Source organism: Malaclemys terrapin, chromosome 7 (assembly GCF_027887155.1).
Source record: "Malaclemys terrapin pileata isolate rMalTer1 chromosome 7, rMalTer1.hap1, whole genome shotgun sequence".
NCBI lineage: Eukaryota > Metazoa > Chordata > Testudines > Emydidae > Malaclemys > Malaclemys terrapin.
The window spans coordinates 28,676,123-28,692,464 of record NC_071511.1 but is presented as its reverse complement, the minus strand read 5'-3'; the positions used below and the strand labels follow the sequence as shown (position 1 = coordinate 28,692,464).

General features: G+C 45.3%; 1 protein-coding gene across 3 annotated transcripts in view; it reads right to left on the bottom strand.

Annotated features, from left to right (window-relative positions):
• FGD3 (FYVE, RhoGEF and PH domain containing 3) overlaps positions 1–16,342 on the bottom strand; it is a 205,838-nt gene that overhangs the window by 61,976 nt on the left and 127,520 nt on the right. For all 3 annotated transcript variants that reach the window (XM_054036013.1, XM_054036014.1, XM_054036015.1), the window contains exon 5: positions 5,971–6,060. In XM_054036013.1, coding sequence (XP_053891988.1) covers positions 5,971–6,060 — 90 coding nt within the window. The remainder of the gene's footprint in view (positions 1–5,970; positions 6,061–16,342) is intronic.

The following is a 16,342-nucleotide window of genomic DNA, read 5'->3' as shown; positions in this document are numbered from 1 at the left end:
GGTGTGAGTGATTGCTGGACGCAGGCTAAAAGGAGAATAGCCTGTAAAAGGGAGCATTCTGGAACTGGTGAGGATCTTATCTGTATTGTTCGATTAGACATAGATTTGCGCATTTTATTTTATTTTGCTTGGTGACTTACTTTGTTCTGTCTGTTACTACTTGGGACCACTTAAATCCTACTTTCTGTATTTAATAAAATCACTTTCTACTTAGTAATTAACTCAGAGTATGTATTAATACCCGGGGGAGCAAACTGTGCATATCTCTCTATCAGTGTTATAGAGGGCGAACAATTTATGAGTTTACCCTGCATAAGCTTTATACAGGGTAAAATGGATTTATTTGGGTTTAGACCCCATTGGGAGTTGGGCATCTGAGTGCTATAGACAAGCACATTCTGTGAGCTGTTTTCAGGTAAACTTGCAGCTTTGGGGCAAGCAATTCAGACCCTGGGTCTGTGTTGGAGCAGACGGGAGTGTCTGGCTCAGCAAGACAGGCTGCTGGAGTCCTGAACTGGCAGGGAAAACAAGAATAGAAGTAGTCTTGGTACATTAGGTGGCAGCTCCCAAGGGGGGTTTCTGTGATCCAACCCGTCACAGTGGCGTAGTCGAGCAGGATCTGTGCACAGCTGATTGCTTTGAGATACTGGTAGTGATTTTAAGTGTGGTGGCTGGGGAACAGACAAAGTGGTTACTGGTTTGTTATTTTCTGTTTGCTTATTTCGGGCAAGGGAAGTAGAGACAGAAAAGGAAGCAAAATAAGTAAGAAGAAAGATCAGAAGAAACTAAAACTGCACAGGGTGCAAATTGCCCAGAAAAGCTGAACACTGGGCACTGTGAAAGTCTCTGTTAACTAAGAATCACCTGCGCTGAGTGCATCTCAGTTTCAGTGAACTGCAGAGGGGTTGTGGCCCAGCACAAGAAAGCAGGAAAATGAGTACTAGTGACGCTGCTAATAAACTAACGCTGGCCAAACTGGATGCAAAAGAGAAAGAAAATGAACATAAGAGATGGCTAGAACTAAGACAATTAGAAATTAGTGCTTTGGAGGCAGAAAATGCGAGGGAAGAGGCTGCCCACAAGAGGGCTATGGAGGCCCAGAGACACGAACTGGCTGTTATGGAGTTGAGGAGACTAACCCCTCCACCTGCTGGCTCCACTTTCCCAAAAATCCACAAATGGGAGCGACTATGTCCACAGTATGACGAGTCCAGCAATATTGCCGAGTATTTAATCACCTTTGAGAGACTGTGCACCCTCCATGCCATCCCTAAAGATCAGAAGATGACCACACTGATAGCAAAATTAACTGGCAGAGCTCTGGACATATTCAATAAGATGCCTATTCATGATGCTTCAAACTATGGTAAATTTAAGGAACTGGTTTTGAAACAGTTTCAGGTTACACCTGAAACCTACAGGGTTAAATTCAGGAGTCTTAAGAGGAGATCTGGATTAAGTAATGTGGTTTATGCCAATGAAATGAGAGATTTGGTAGATAAATGGGTGCGGGGGAAAGGCATTACAAGCTTTGAAGGGAAGTGTGATCTGGTTACTCAGGAACACTTCCTGAATATGTGCAGTGATGAGGTAAAACAGTATGTGTGGGACAAAAAGGTAAATGCAGTGGGTGAATTAGCTGGGTATGCAGACTCTTAAGAGCAAGCACAAGCTGCAATCAAACACAAACCACTGGCAGAGGAGTATAAGGTTGGGGGAAAGCAGAATCACCATCTTACCCCTGGGTCTGGGAAAAAAGAGGCTGGGCGGTCACCTCCCCATTCCCCTGGTACTCGTCCCAAATTTCCGGTGCAAGCAGAGGAGCCCAAGAGGTGCTATCATTGTAAGTCCACTGAGCACCTGAGGAATAAGTGTCCCTTGCTGAGTGGAAACAGGCAACAAGTAACACATGAAGCTGTGGCTTCTCAGAGCCAGGCTGTGGCCTCTTTCCACACAGGATTTGTAAAGCTTGCTTCCACACAACCAAGCAATGAGCATATTCATGCTGTTAAAATTAATGGTGCAGTGCTTCTGGGATTAAGGGACACGGGTGCTAAGATTTCTGTGGTCAGGAGGGACCTGATCCAGGAGAAGGATTTGTTGCCAGGTAAAATGGCAGAATTAGAGCTGGTAGGGGGTTTACAAAGTCCTTGCACCTTTAGCTAAAGTACACATGCAAACTCGGGATTTGCAGGCTGAACTAACTGTTGCAACGGTGGCACACAATTTTGCACCGTTTCTACTGGGGAATGATTTCTTTAATGTGGCAGAATCTGTCCCAGAGTTGGTTAGCAGTGAGAAGGAACCTTGTGCTAAAAGCCTGGGGAGGGGGTGGGGGGAAATCACATGGACGGCTGGGGGAATGGGAGGGTGTCTCTTAGATTCCTCTGCAGCAGTAAAGGATGCAGCTTCGGGGGCAGGGCTGGTTGTAGCCAGTTCCTGTAGCCCCAGGGCTCAAGGGAAGTTCCAGAGGGAGGAGCTGGACGAAGCCAGCTCCTGTCCTGTAATCTAGGGTTACCATACGTCCTCTTTTTCCCAGACATGTCCGGCTTTTCGGCACTCAAACCCCCGTCCGGGGGGAATTGCCAAAAAGCCAAACATGTTCGGGAAAATGCCGGCCAGGCACTTCCCCTCCCGCGGCGGCTCTGCTCCTCCCCTGACTCTTCGGCTCTGTTTAAGAGCCGAGCTGCCCGAGCGCTATGGGCTTCAGGCAGCCCCCTTGCCTCCGGACCCCAGCCGCCGGCTGGGCACTTCCCCTCCCAGGCTCCGGAGGTGCAGGGTCCGGAGGCATGGGGGCTGCCCGAAGCCGGTAGCGCTGGGGCAGCTCGGCTCTTAAACAGAGCCGAAGACTCAGGGAGGAGCAGAGCCGCCGCGGCCGGAGGCTCTGCTCCTCCCCTGACTCTTCGGCTCTGTTTAAGAGCCGGGCTGCCCGAGCGCTACCGGTTTCGGGCAGCCCCCATGCCTCCGGACCCTGCGCTGCCGGAGCCCGGGAGGGGAAGTGCCCGGCTGGGGGCGCAGGGTCCGGAGGCAAGGGGGCTGTCCGAAGCCCAAGCGCTACCGGCTTCACGGTTTGCCGGGCAGCCTCCAGACCCGCTTCCCCTCCCGGGCTCCAGCTGCGCTGGGGAAGCGCCGGCCGGGGGCGCAGGGTCTGGGGGCTGCCCAGCAAACCGTGAAGCCGGTAGCGCTTGGGCAGCCCTTTCCGCGTGGCTGGGAGTGGGAGGGAGGAGGGGGCGGAGTTAGGGCGGGGAAGGGGCGGAGTTGGGGCGAGGCTGGGGGGTGGGGAAATGGGCGGGGCCAGGGCCCGTGTAGGGTCCTCTGTTTTTATTTGTTAAATATGGTAACCCTACTGTAATTGTCTCCCCAGGGGAGGGGGATGTACCACCTTGCAGCAAGGAGGCCACCACAGCTCCTGACTGCCAGGAAGTTGCAGGTCAGCAGGGCCTGCCCTGGGGTGCACAGAGACATGTGTCCCGAAGGTGGAAGTTGGGGTCCTGGTGACCGCTGTGGTGGGAACAGGCCACAAGAACTCTGTAGCTGGGTGCCAGCCCAACCCGAGTGAAAGGGGGGGGATTTTGCTGGCCAGTGAGAGGTCTATCATAGCTGGTAGCTGTGAGCCCACAGCTGGAACAGGGTCACCTTCCCTTTTGGAGGACACAAGAGTGTCGGATCCAGAGGGGAGCCCAGAGAGGGAAGCCCAGATGGAAGGTGAGGGGGGGCCAGAGTGTCCGCCCACCTTTTGTAGGGGGATACTTTCCCAAGAGGAGGGTGAAAAGTCTGCATTTAAAATGCCAGCCCCCTCTCCTGTGGATCAGGTTTTAAGGGAAACCTGGGGGTCAGGTCTCCTGGAAGGGGGTCCATCCAGCTGACCTGTTGGGAACAGAAAGTGGGGTGCCCAAAGGGGTCCAGAGCACCCCATTGAAAAATTTTGTTCTTGCTACATTTGTAAGAGATAAAACTCTCTCTCCAAGGGGGGTGGGGGAATCTCTGCATGGGTGGAACTTCACAAGGGAGTGGGGCCCAGCCCAGAGAGGGAGGGGACAAGGCATGGTTGCAATACACCCTTTCCTGGCCAAAGACCCAAACACATGCCTGAATTAGAAGCTCTCCCCAAAGAGGCAAAAGAATCTGCATCAGAGTGTCTACCAAAGGGCACAGAGAACTGGGAAAATGCAATAGACGCTAAACAAGTCAAATTGAGTGAACGAAGCCTGTCCACCGTAGATTTGCTGTTAACCTTGTGTCTTTTGCTAATTTTTGTGTCTTTTGCTATGGGATAAAACAAAAGACTTCATACTAGTGGTAAACCCTTTAAAGATGTGGGACATACCTGATTTGTGGAAGAAACTGCTGTACATGCTAGGGATTGTAACAAGACAGCCCCACCAGCATGTTACTTTTCAAGACCGTATTTGGTCCTGCCATGCGGGCAGGGGACTGGACTCGATGACCTCTCGAGGTCCCTTCCAGTCTTATAATCTATGAATCTATGAATCTATGAAAAACCCATACCTGTAAAAAGCAGCAAAAGCATAACGGGCCCATGCTGCTGTGTAGAAGGGAAACTGAGGCACACTGCCTCATGGCATTGGTGGCTAAATGCCAAGACACCTCCACTTTAACAGATATTACTGTCTGCATTCTGTTAGCAATACTACACCCCAACCTGTTTGCAAGCATCTGGGGACCAGGAACCCCAAAATGGGCCAGAATCCCTAGGAATGACATCATATGGTTTCAAGGTACTGAAAAGGAGTGTGACCAAAGACAAACAGAAATTTTACAGGTACTGCCTCCACCATGGACAGTGTCCAAGTCTCTGGCAGTAAGTTCAGGGGGAGGGTGTGACATAAGGCTTAATGGGGGGGTGCTTATAAATATATGTATGACATAACTGGAATATGTTTTGTGCTGCCTGTGCCATGTAACATATCTCTGTAAAGGTTATGATCTACTATATCTATTCATCCTATTTGTACACATATATCATTTTCTACTTGAGGTTAAGAATATGGGCTGTATACTTGCTTGGTTTCTAAGTAAGCTTTGTGAGGCATTTGGTCAGTTTCTCTAGGAAGGAATTCACAAGGTTAAGTACCTGATCCCTACAGTGCTGGTAGCTGAGTTGATTCTTTCCTACTCCTTATAGCCTGTTTTAATGGTACTCAGCACAGATCACGGGATTTTAGAGCCCTTCTCCACCACCACTTTCTTCAACCATAGAATCATAGAATATCAGGGTTGGAAGGGACCTCAGGAGGTCATCTAGTCCAACCCCCTCCTCAAAGCAGGACCAATCCCCAGACAGATTTTTACCCCAGTTCCCTAAATGGCCCCCTCAAGGATTGAAATCACAACCCTGGGTTTAGCAGGTCAATGCTCAAACCACTGAGCTATCCCTCCCCTCCAACATCTACTGTCTTGTCTCTAGTAAGCTGAACTCCTCCTTTCATCAGCAAAACCAGTTTTGGCTTTTGGCAGCCAGCTTCTCTACCATGTGCACTTAACCTACTTTGTGCACAGTCACTCTAATGGGGACCAAAGCATGAGCAATACCTGTAGGCTGAGTTGTAAATGGTACAAGAGCTGTTGATCTGGAGCCTGAGCTGGAAATACCAGTCAGTTTAAGAATACTGGAAGCCAGAGAAAAAGGAAGTAGAAATGGAACTGTGGACTGGAGGGTGGAGAGGAAGAAATGTTTTGCAGTGAGTAACCTACTAAGAAATGGCAAGATCATGACTGCATTTTAGTAACACTTTCTATGACTCATCCACAATTTTAAGGTGAAATTACCAAGCCAACTCTCAACCCTACCTATAATGTTTATCTAAATTTTACTTTTTCTTACTAATAATCTGATGTCACAGAAAAAGTCTTAAACTATGTACAAAGTAATCACAACATCCACATTTATCTGAAGAAATCTGTTTTGTGTATTGAATATGAAGCACAAGTTGATCAAAGCAGAATTACCTGGTCCAGTAGATGCAGTCTTTTAACATAAGCCTCTTCTGTATGAAGCAGTTCATTGGCAATGTTGAACAGCTTTTGTGGCTCTGTACACTGAAAAAAATATTACAAATGAAGTTATCCAAGAATTAATAGAAACCCTATTTTCATCAAACATTCTATTTCCCAAGATTCACTAATATTAATTCATCCCTGGGGTAGCTATTGAAATGAATTAAGTTATCCCTTGGGAGAAACTACCCCAGCATTTCTAATCAAAGGCTCTGTTTGCTGCTAGTGTATTTTCAAAGTTATTGTCTAAAACCTAATTAACATGTAATGGCTGGCTGTGATAGCACTTCAGTTCTCTATATTTTGCTACAAATGATAGAATACCCAAAACCAGAAAATCTTTAAATTCTGTTTTCAGGCCTTTACAAATATTAGCACACTAATCTGGTGACTATCGTGCTAGACACCACTCTACCTGATGTCCATTTTTAAATTCACGAGCAAGGACTACAAACCAGAGTACACTACAGTATATTTCTAATGCCTGGTGTAGTTCTGAATGCATGAGGATGCAGCTTCCACTACCTCCCTTGAGAGGTTCTTCCACTTGCTATCAGGAAGTTCTCTCTGATATTCAGGCTAAATTCACCTTGTCTTATTTTCATCCCATTATTCCTAGTGCTATTCTTTCTACCAAACTATTTCCCCCCAGTTCTGGTTTTTACATAATTCAATCACTTGACATTGACTATAACGTCCCCACTTCAGTCTTTCAGAACTTAAAGTTCATTGAGTCAGCATGTTGCAGACTGAAATACATTTATCCTCTTGACAAATTCTTTAATATCCATCAACAATTTGTAGTATCTAAGATTTTCAGGGCCGCCCGGGGGCGAAGGGGGGGGGGCGCAAGTGGGGCAAGTTGCCCCCGGGCCCCACAGGGGCCCTGCGAGCCCTGGCCAAGAATCCCTTTCCCTTTCCCTGGGGGGAGGGATAGCTCAGTGGTTTTGAGCATTGGCCTGCTAAACCCAGGTTTGAGAGTTCAATCCTTGAGGGGGCCACTTGCGGATCTGGGGCAAAAATCAGTACTTGGTCCTGCTAGTGAAGGCAGGGGGCTGGACTTGATGACCTTTCAAGGTCCCTTCCAGTTCTAGGAGATGGGATATCTCCATTTATTTATTTTATTTACTCAGCCGGTGGCAGTCCGGGTCTTCGGCGGCATTTCGGCGGCGGGTGGCCCATCAGTCGCTCCGAGTCTTCGGCGGCAGGTCCTTCAGTGCCGCCTAGTGCGGGACCTGCCGCCGCCACCGCAGACTCGGAGCGCCGCCTGGTGAGTACAAGCGCCGCTTTGCCCCAGGCCCCCTGAATCCTCTGGGCGGCCCTGAAGATTTTAAATGCAAACTGTATGCTTATGATCAAACAAATATCTCCTCTCTCTCTAGTAGTCCCATTAGAAAATATATAGGTTTTTAAATTGGCAGACGATTACCCTGTAAAGATAGGGAAACTTGAGAAGTTTCTGTACTAGCATCAGTATTTAGTATTAAAATGATTAAACTTTTAATAATCTGGAAAAATGGATGAGCAGAAAAAGGGCAAAATATGTACAGATAAACTATTTAGGTTAGTCAAGGTTAGAAGACTGAGAAACTCCAGAGACCTCAATGATTGGGCAATGACACAGAGATGAGAAATTCAAGGGAACCTAACATGTTTTGAAGGAAAATTCTGAACTGCTTATACAAAGTGCTGGATGCTAAATTAATTGTATCCACTGAAGGGAAAAACATGGATTTCACTGTGGGCAACTCAATGAAAACATCTGCTCAATGTGCAGTGGTGATCAAAAAAGCAAAATAATGGGGTGATTACAAATGAGAGATAAAATAATACTGAAAATATTGGAATGTCATTAATATAAATGGATGGTATAGCCTTACAGAAAATACTTCATCCACTTCTGATCATCCCATCCCCAAAACACATAAACAGAAGGGACCAGAGACAAGTGACAAAAATAATTAAAAGTATGAAAAGATTTCCGTTATAGGAGATATGGAAAAGACTGGACTGTTTAGAGAGGAGATAAATAATAGGGGACATGATAGGGGTACTTTTTGCATAGAGAAGGTAAATCAAGTGTTCCTATTAATCCCTGTTTATAATCAAAACCAGGGAACATTCAGTGAACCTTAAAGCCAACAAATTTAAATTAATAAAAGGAAAACACTTAAGTTTATCCTGTGGAACTCACTGTCGCAAAATAGAATTGAGATCAAGAACTTAGCAGAATTCAGAAATTAGATATTTATATGGATAAATGAGAACTCTACAGTTACATTAGCTAGGATAAAACATACATGATTCAGAACTTAAATCAACCACTAACTGATAGAGGATAGGAATCCATTTCCCGGATTGTTCTATAAAGATGTTTCTTTCATCTTACTCTGACGCAATTCTTCAGCTTGCTGTGGGCAATGGGATAATTTATGATATAGCTGTCCTGTGAAATAAGCTCTTATTCCAACCTTCCCAATATTAAAATCATAGTGTGTAAAGTAAACTGAAATAATGTATCATTTTAAACGTATTGCATTGTGTCCTACCTGACTCTACACAGAATAAGTACTGATCTATGTGCCTACTATTTATAGTAAATGATGGGACACCACTGCTTTCATAACCTTTGAATTTGCAAAGGGGAAATAAAAAAACATATTACTTTATACCAAGGTATCTCTCTGGTTGTTCAAGTTGTTAGGAATGGATGGATCTCTTCATGAGGAGAAAGTTAGTTACGTGCCAATTTTGCTGAAAATGAAGGAGTTTCTTAGTGAAAGGCATGAAGTTTAACCTGCTTTAACTTGACCACCATGCCAGCCGCTAAAGCTATCTTTTCAATTGTTTGAATTCAGAACTTGAAAAGAATTCATTTCAATCAAATACATTACTTTTCAAAAGTAAAGCTTTATATAGCACACAGTTACTTTTCACGTCCTGGGCCTCACCATCTGTAACTCAGTTTACATTTCTGAAAAACGTGTTGACATCTGTTTAAATACCAAACAATGGCTAAAGATAATTTTAGCTCAAACTGGACCTAATACTTTAAAGTGATATTACTCTACAGCAGCAACTGTTGGTGATGGCAGAGATATGGGCATTTAAGTTGTAGTAAGATGAGGCCCTGAAACAAACACTTGTGTCAGAGGCCCAGTCTGAGGCCTGAAGCCTGAACCAAAGTACTTCCAGGCATTGCTAAGCAAAAGCTGGGCTGTGAGCCAGAGGCAGGCCTAACTCACAGAAGTTGGCGAGAAGAGGGTTGTTAGAAGCAGGTGCATTCACATATAAGTGTTAATAAGAGGAACTTGTGCCAAGATGGCACCTGGACAGCCCGATACAAGGACATTCCATAGACATAACAAGGAACAGGCAGGTGCATCTTAAAGACAGGGTCAAAAGGACAGCATGATGGATAGATCTGTTTGTCTGAAACAACATGATTAAAGGGGGAGACAGCACCCTAATGAGCCAAGGGGCTGTACCTCAATATGTCTGTAGGGATGAGTAATCGGTCCTGTAACTGTATAAAAGTAGGTCCCGGAGTGTCCATCTTTGTCTGGCCTAGGGGGCAGTGGAGTGTCCCGCCACTGACTGAGCTGTGTCCATTGCCAGGGGGCACATATTCGTAGTATGTCCTTTAGAGTCTATAGGAAACTATTACTGTGCTTAGTTTGACAATAAACCTGGCTTGGGTTCCTTCGTACCTTACTAGAGTCTGTGGTCATTGGGGGTTCTCTCGGGGTTTGCTGTGTCAGCTATCTGTGCGGGGCAGCAAACAGAGGGAACACGCACGCAACCGACTGTTATCATCATCGAACAAGAGCAGAACACCACACCGGTAGCTACTGACAACATAAGTGCCTGTATTTTTCAATCATTTCCCTTTATAGTCACCTTGCACGTTTTAAATGAATGCTTGGTTGGTAATTTTCTCACTGGCATAACCTTTAACAAAGTGAATTAATTGTTATAGCCAGTCCTACTCTTGCAGCCTTCTGTAGTTTGAATACCAAGATTGAGCCATACTTAACTCTGTGATTAGTATTCTTGGAATAAAGTACTGATCAACGTGAGTAAGGTTACAGAATCTGGCCCTAAAGATACTAGGACAAAAAAAGCATGAAACTTCCAGGTTCTACATTTTATAAAGGTAAAATTAACACAAAGCAAACTGCCATATGGATGAAGACATTATAGGCTAACTTTTGCTCGGTTTACTCATGTATGTAACTAATCCAACTGAAGTCAGTAAGCCTCTTTACTTGAGTAAAGCAAGCAGGTTTTAACCCAATATGAGTTAGACAACAAATGTTGATGAAAAAGAGTGAGCCAGAAAACACATGCTTGGGAGGCAGCATGTGTAATGATTAGAACACAGGTCTGTGGATCAGGAAACCTAGGTTCTCTTCCAAACCATACCACTGATTTGCTATACACTGTGGCAGAGCTCCTTCTCCACTTCGGTGGGCTCTGTGCTTCCTCTTAGCGGCGGGCTGGGGGAGTGCTGGAGTCCTCTCCCTGGGAATTTCCCACACCCCTGGGTTTACTGCCCCCACATTGTCTGGGCAGGGGTTCCTCCTGGGCTCCCTGACAGCGGAGGGGGAGGGGAGCCTTTTAGTCTCTGATAACTCCTCTGGTGTAGTGGCAGCAGGCCAGGCGCCCAGTTCAGTCTCTCCCCTCTGGCAGAGTCTCTTCTCCCCAAACCTGTGGGGCCTGGAAGGGCTGTACGCCCTGTGGGACAGAGTTTCCCCTGCTCTTCACCTCTGTACCTGTGAGGTCTGTCTCCAGCGTTTGTCAGTGTCTGCACCATCCGGCTCTCCAGCAGCACGCCTGCTCCCCACAGCTCCTATTGCGTGCACCTATCTGACTGGAGGGGAGGCTTTTAACAGGTTTTGGCAGGCCCTTAATTGGCCCCAGCTGTCCTAATTAACCTCCAATAACCCCTGTTCAACTACCAGGGGAAAAGGGACCTGCTTATCCAGGGGCTAATATACCTGCCTTCTATTGGCTAGATTGGCACATGGGGCTCTCCACCCTTTGGATCTCCCGGCGCGTACTTCAGGAGGTTGAAGCCGCCTTACTGACCACTTCTCGGGTCAACCTCGAGCGGGTCCTGCAAGAGGGCGCTCCCCGCGCACCCCTCACCCCAGGCCCTCCGGACCTTTCCATTCGGCCCCTGCCCCATGAGCCCTCCCGGCCCCCTCCACCTCCTACCACGAGGCAGCAATGTGCTCTGCAGCCAGTTTGTTTCCGAACCGCACTGAGAGAACAACTGTTTACGCTCGTGCTCCACATGCTTCATTTCCCCACCCTCGTGTCCCACCTGGACACCAAGTGGCAGGACCTAGTACCAGCTGTGGAGGGTGGGGAACCCCGGTGGCCAGCTTGTATTCTACCCTAGTTTTGTGGCCCGCCGGGGACGTCAGCTGGCAGCTCTGCCATGGAGTTGTGAGCACGGGCGCATACCTGGCATGGTTCACTCCCAACCCTGAAGCCTGTCCTTTCTGTGGTGCGAGGGAGATCCTGGTGCACATGTATCTTCATGGGAAAGTCACTTAATCTCTCATTGCCTACATATAAAATGGAGAAAGTGATGTTTGCCCATTCTGGAAAGTGCTTTGAGATCTTCTGGATGGAAAGAGCTGTATAAATGCCACTATTGCGGTGTGGAATGAAATCACTAGCTGATTATAATGTAGTCATCCAGCCATATCTTTGAGTTCAGCATTATGTGAAAAATATTAAGGCTCTAAGGCTTAACCAAGCATAAACTCAGCACTGAAACAAACTTTTACTCTTGGGAGTAATGGCCAGACAGATTACTTTATTTATTTAGCATAAATGACTAAAGATACCTGTAAACTTAAACTCCAGACTATGTATAAATAAATTCTTGATAATGTACAATGGGCACCAGTGAAGTTAGCTTTACTAATAAGCACATATTGTACAGATAGCACGAGTGTAATTTTCAGGAAGTTGTCAAATATGTTCCCCTACTGGCTATACACATGTGTTATAAATACGCTCAACTTCTGTTCTTCCTCAAATTCTCGCTGAATGATTAGTCAGTATAACCATGTTGTATATTACAGTTGTTAAAAATATTCTGAAGTAGTTTAAGTATTATGCTGGCTGAATGAGCAGAAGGACAAGAAAAAGGGAAGCAGTAGGCATTTAATTTGCAGACACGAGAAGCTTATTACAGAATGTTGAAAGTACTGATTGCACTATGGTCATTCGTTCCTTTTCAAGCAGTCCAATTACTTCTTCCCAACCACAATGCATATGTGGCCATAGTTATTCTCCAACACTAAAAAACAGGGCAAATTCTACTTTTGCAAAAACACTGGACCAAATGTTCCTAAAGTAGAGGCCCAGGTTCACGCATATGCAGAGGGATCTCTGAAACGGTGTGAGCAGTTATCACAGTCACAGAGGCAAATGGGTAATTACACACACAAAGCCTAGTTGTACAGCTTGCCTGCTGTGAGTGTGCACTGCACTTACTCAGAGTTTCAATCAAGTGCCCTGCTAGGCACCCACTCAAGAGAGTGAAGTGCTCCCTTATTTCCTGGGATAAGCTATCCACATTGCTCCCCCACACACATTAGGAAGAGCAGCCACTGCTACTCTGCTACTCCTCCTGCAGAAGTGGGTGGAGAGGGGGAAACAGGAGAGGGCTCGTGGGCATAGCCAAGACGCTGCAAAACCCCGCCTTACCTCCAATGTCAGAGACAGTGCAGCTGAGCCACAGCTGAAAGGGAAGTAAGCTGTACCAACATATGGGAGAGTGCAGATTGCTTCTGCCCTAGACCAAGAGGGAGTGGTGAGTAATTCTTTGCTGCTGGAATGGAGCCAAGAGAGGCTAGACATGGCCCCCACTCCAGGTTAAATCCTGGGAGCTGTGGAATGCTGGCACCTCTCCCTCCCAGCTGACCAGTGGGTCCCAGACTCATGGGGGGAGGGGAGAAGCTACTTGGTGTCTTTCATCAAGTGTCCCTTTCTCACCACTGGGACTGTCCCCCTTCAGAGACAGCCCCATCAAGCTCCCCCATCCATAGAGGCAAATGGGGGGCATGCTGCCTCATATGCATATTGTATAGAAGTGGGAGGGGACACAAGAAGAGTTGGGTCAGATGAACAATCACCCATAATTCCACATGGGTTCTCCCCCCTAGAAAGCACACACACTTGCGGAGGTGCTCATTAGAGCAGTGATTATGTTAAGAACATACATCACAGCGAAATAACAGGTCAAATCCAAGCCTTGACTTTAAATCGGGGGGAAATTACTGTTCAAGTGACACATGGCACTAACTCCTCATAGACTACGTAGAGTTGCAGGTTAAGTCAACAGGTATACGCAGCTAGTATCTCCAATTGATTATAAGATGGGTGTGTCTTGAATCTTGCCAAACAGACTAGCAAAATATATTTTATGTGAAAAGTAATCCAAAGTCAAATACGATCATGCTCTTTTTAAAATCACAAAAGTTTCTGGCAAATGATTGTTATGGAAAAACTTCCCACTCAAAAAAAACAAAACAAAACAAAAAAAAAACCCCAAAAAGTTGAAAACAGTAGTGAAAGGTTATCTATTTCGTAGGCTATTAAATCCACTTCCTTGTAGCCTGGATGCCTCACTATCCCAGGGGTTGCCAATAAATTGATTGTGATCAGATAGCAAATCCATTGTTTCTTAACCACCATTAAGACAAAAAGACTGCGCACTTTAGGGAAAAATAGGTGGATATATCGGTGGCATTTAAATGTCACTGACTTCGGAAACAAAGAGGCAACACTCCATTGCACATAAACCACTAAAGAAATAAATTAAGAAACCGGTTTCAACCTTTAGAATGGTGTGTCTTTAAAGATTGAATCAGGAAGCAAACAATGATTTCACATCCTCTTTAAAGCAAAAAAGTTATTTGGAACACACAGAGATAATCTGACCAATAGTTTGATCCAGAAATCCAGGTCAAGTTTCCCAACAGATAAATTATGCCACAAAATTGGAACTGAAACTCCACTTATATGTAGGCTGTCTAGTTCTTCAACCTTGAGACAGACTGAACTTTCAATAAACTATATAGAAAACAAATATGCAGAGTTCTATTCAGATACTTGTCACAGCCAGCAGCAGAATACTGGACTTGATGGAGCAACGAGATTCAATATGGCCAATTCTCTTGAATAAACCCATTTTGTTGCACCCATAGTCCAGGATGATATAGGAGCCAACCCCCACACACAGTTACAGCCTATACTTCGGCATCTCTCCTCCCCAAGAGGTATTATTGGCCCTAGATGATGTTGGGAATAGAAAATAGCAAGAGAACAGGAAGATCTTTCTTTGAGATTGAGGCGTGTTTTTTTGGCCTCTTTGTAAGAAATAATCTATTGTATAGAAGATACATAGCCACAGCAGGACCTATATCTAAAGTAATACAGTACAGCGTGGGGGGCATATAAGTATCTGAGTACCTCAAATCTTTAATGTATTTATCCTCATAATGCCCTTGTGAGGAAGGGAGATATTATTAACTCCATTTTACAGATACAGAACTGTGGCAGAGAGATGCAAAGTGATGACAAAGGTCACACAGGACATCAGTCACAGAGCAGGGAACTGAACATGGGTCTCCCAAGTTCCAGGTTTGCACCCTAACCTCTGGATCAGCCTTCCTCTCTAATCTTACAATATATTCCTTGTGATGTCCTCCACAGTTTAAGCCATTGTGAGCACATCACGTCCATGATCAAGCCCAACCACCTTGTCAAGTTCTGATGGCTGTTTATGGTCTTGATTCTAATTTTCAATGGAATAAATAGATCAATCCCCAACTACATTATAGACCTAATTACGATCTATGAACTACCAAGACAGTTGTGTGCCCTGAGACAGTGCAGATCACACAGCCCAGGATGAAGTACATGAGAGCTAGGGACAATGAGGGGATCCAGCTATGGAATGAACTTCCAGAGGAATTTAGATGACTCTAGAGCCTGAGCATCTTTAGGAAACATTGCAAAACCTTCCTAGCTGACGACATATTTCCACCATTGTAATGACGAAGTGGGTGAGGTAATATCTTGTATTAGACCAACTTCTGTTGGTGAAGGAGACAAGCTTGTCTCTCATATTCTGGGAACAACACAGCAACAAAAACACTGCAAATACCATAGTAATAACACAACATCGACACCCCTTTCTATCCAAAGACACCCTCCAACAAAAACTGAAAAACAAATCAATGAAAAAACAAAAAACCTGAAATCACTACACCAGAGTTTTCACCCACAAAAGGAGATAAGCTAGTGACTGCATGGAGTCCCCTGTAGGCTTTGCTATTGCTATTGTTTTTATGTGGAAGACACTCAAATAGTACAGTGATAGACAACCGGGGGGGGGGGGGGGGAGGAGGAGTTTCTCTACTTATTTTTCCTTTTACTGCAAACATTTAAATAAAAATACATGAAAAAATGTTCTCACTTTCAAAAGTATTACTCAGTCCATACCAAGCAGTAGCTCCACCAAAAATCCTGACATTAACAGTCTATAGAACATGATAGTGGCTCCAATCCCACTTTCATTTCATTCCCTCTCTTGTAAGTATATCAAGGCTAAAATGTCTCAGTTTTTGTGCTGCTGACGTTTTCTGAGACATTACCAAAACTGATAAGCTCCCCTTGTCCGTTTTCATTTTGACAAAAGACAGATAAAAATCCTAATCACTTAAAAATAATTGTGTGCTGATAGTGAGATGTGTTAGATTCCAAAGGGAAGCTACATGACATAGAATATTTAAAACTAGTCAAGAGAACAATACAAGCGTCCCAGTAGGGAATAGTACTTCACCAGCAAAGGTTTATTGATTCAAAAGGGGTGGGGGTTTTTTGGGGGGGAAGGGGGGGGAGAGAAAGTACAGTGGGGGAGGGGGAGATCAGCGATTATCCATGAGCTCCACTTAACTTGGTGGACTGGGAATCATCAAGTCATTATTAAACCAACCTGCAGCTGTAATTACTATGCACCCTGTTCTGTCTACAAGATACAAAGCTTTCCAGAGACATGAATGTTACTACAGTTACTAGTTACCCCTGCTGCGTGGCTGCAAAGACTGGGGCACTTGTATGGGTGTGAGAGTGTGTGTAGAGAAAAAGTAGGAAGAAACAGGTCCAACCCCTGGCATGATTTTTTTCCCTAAAAAGTCCTTTTCAGACAGAGAGGATGCACTCTCTCTGCCCCCAATCTCAAAAGCTGATGGTGATTGATGTTTCCTCGTTCCCTTATAACTGTGCAGGAGCTTTT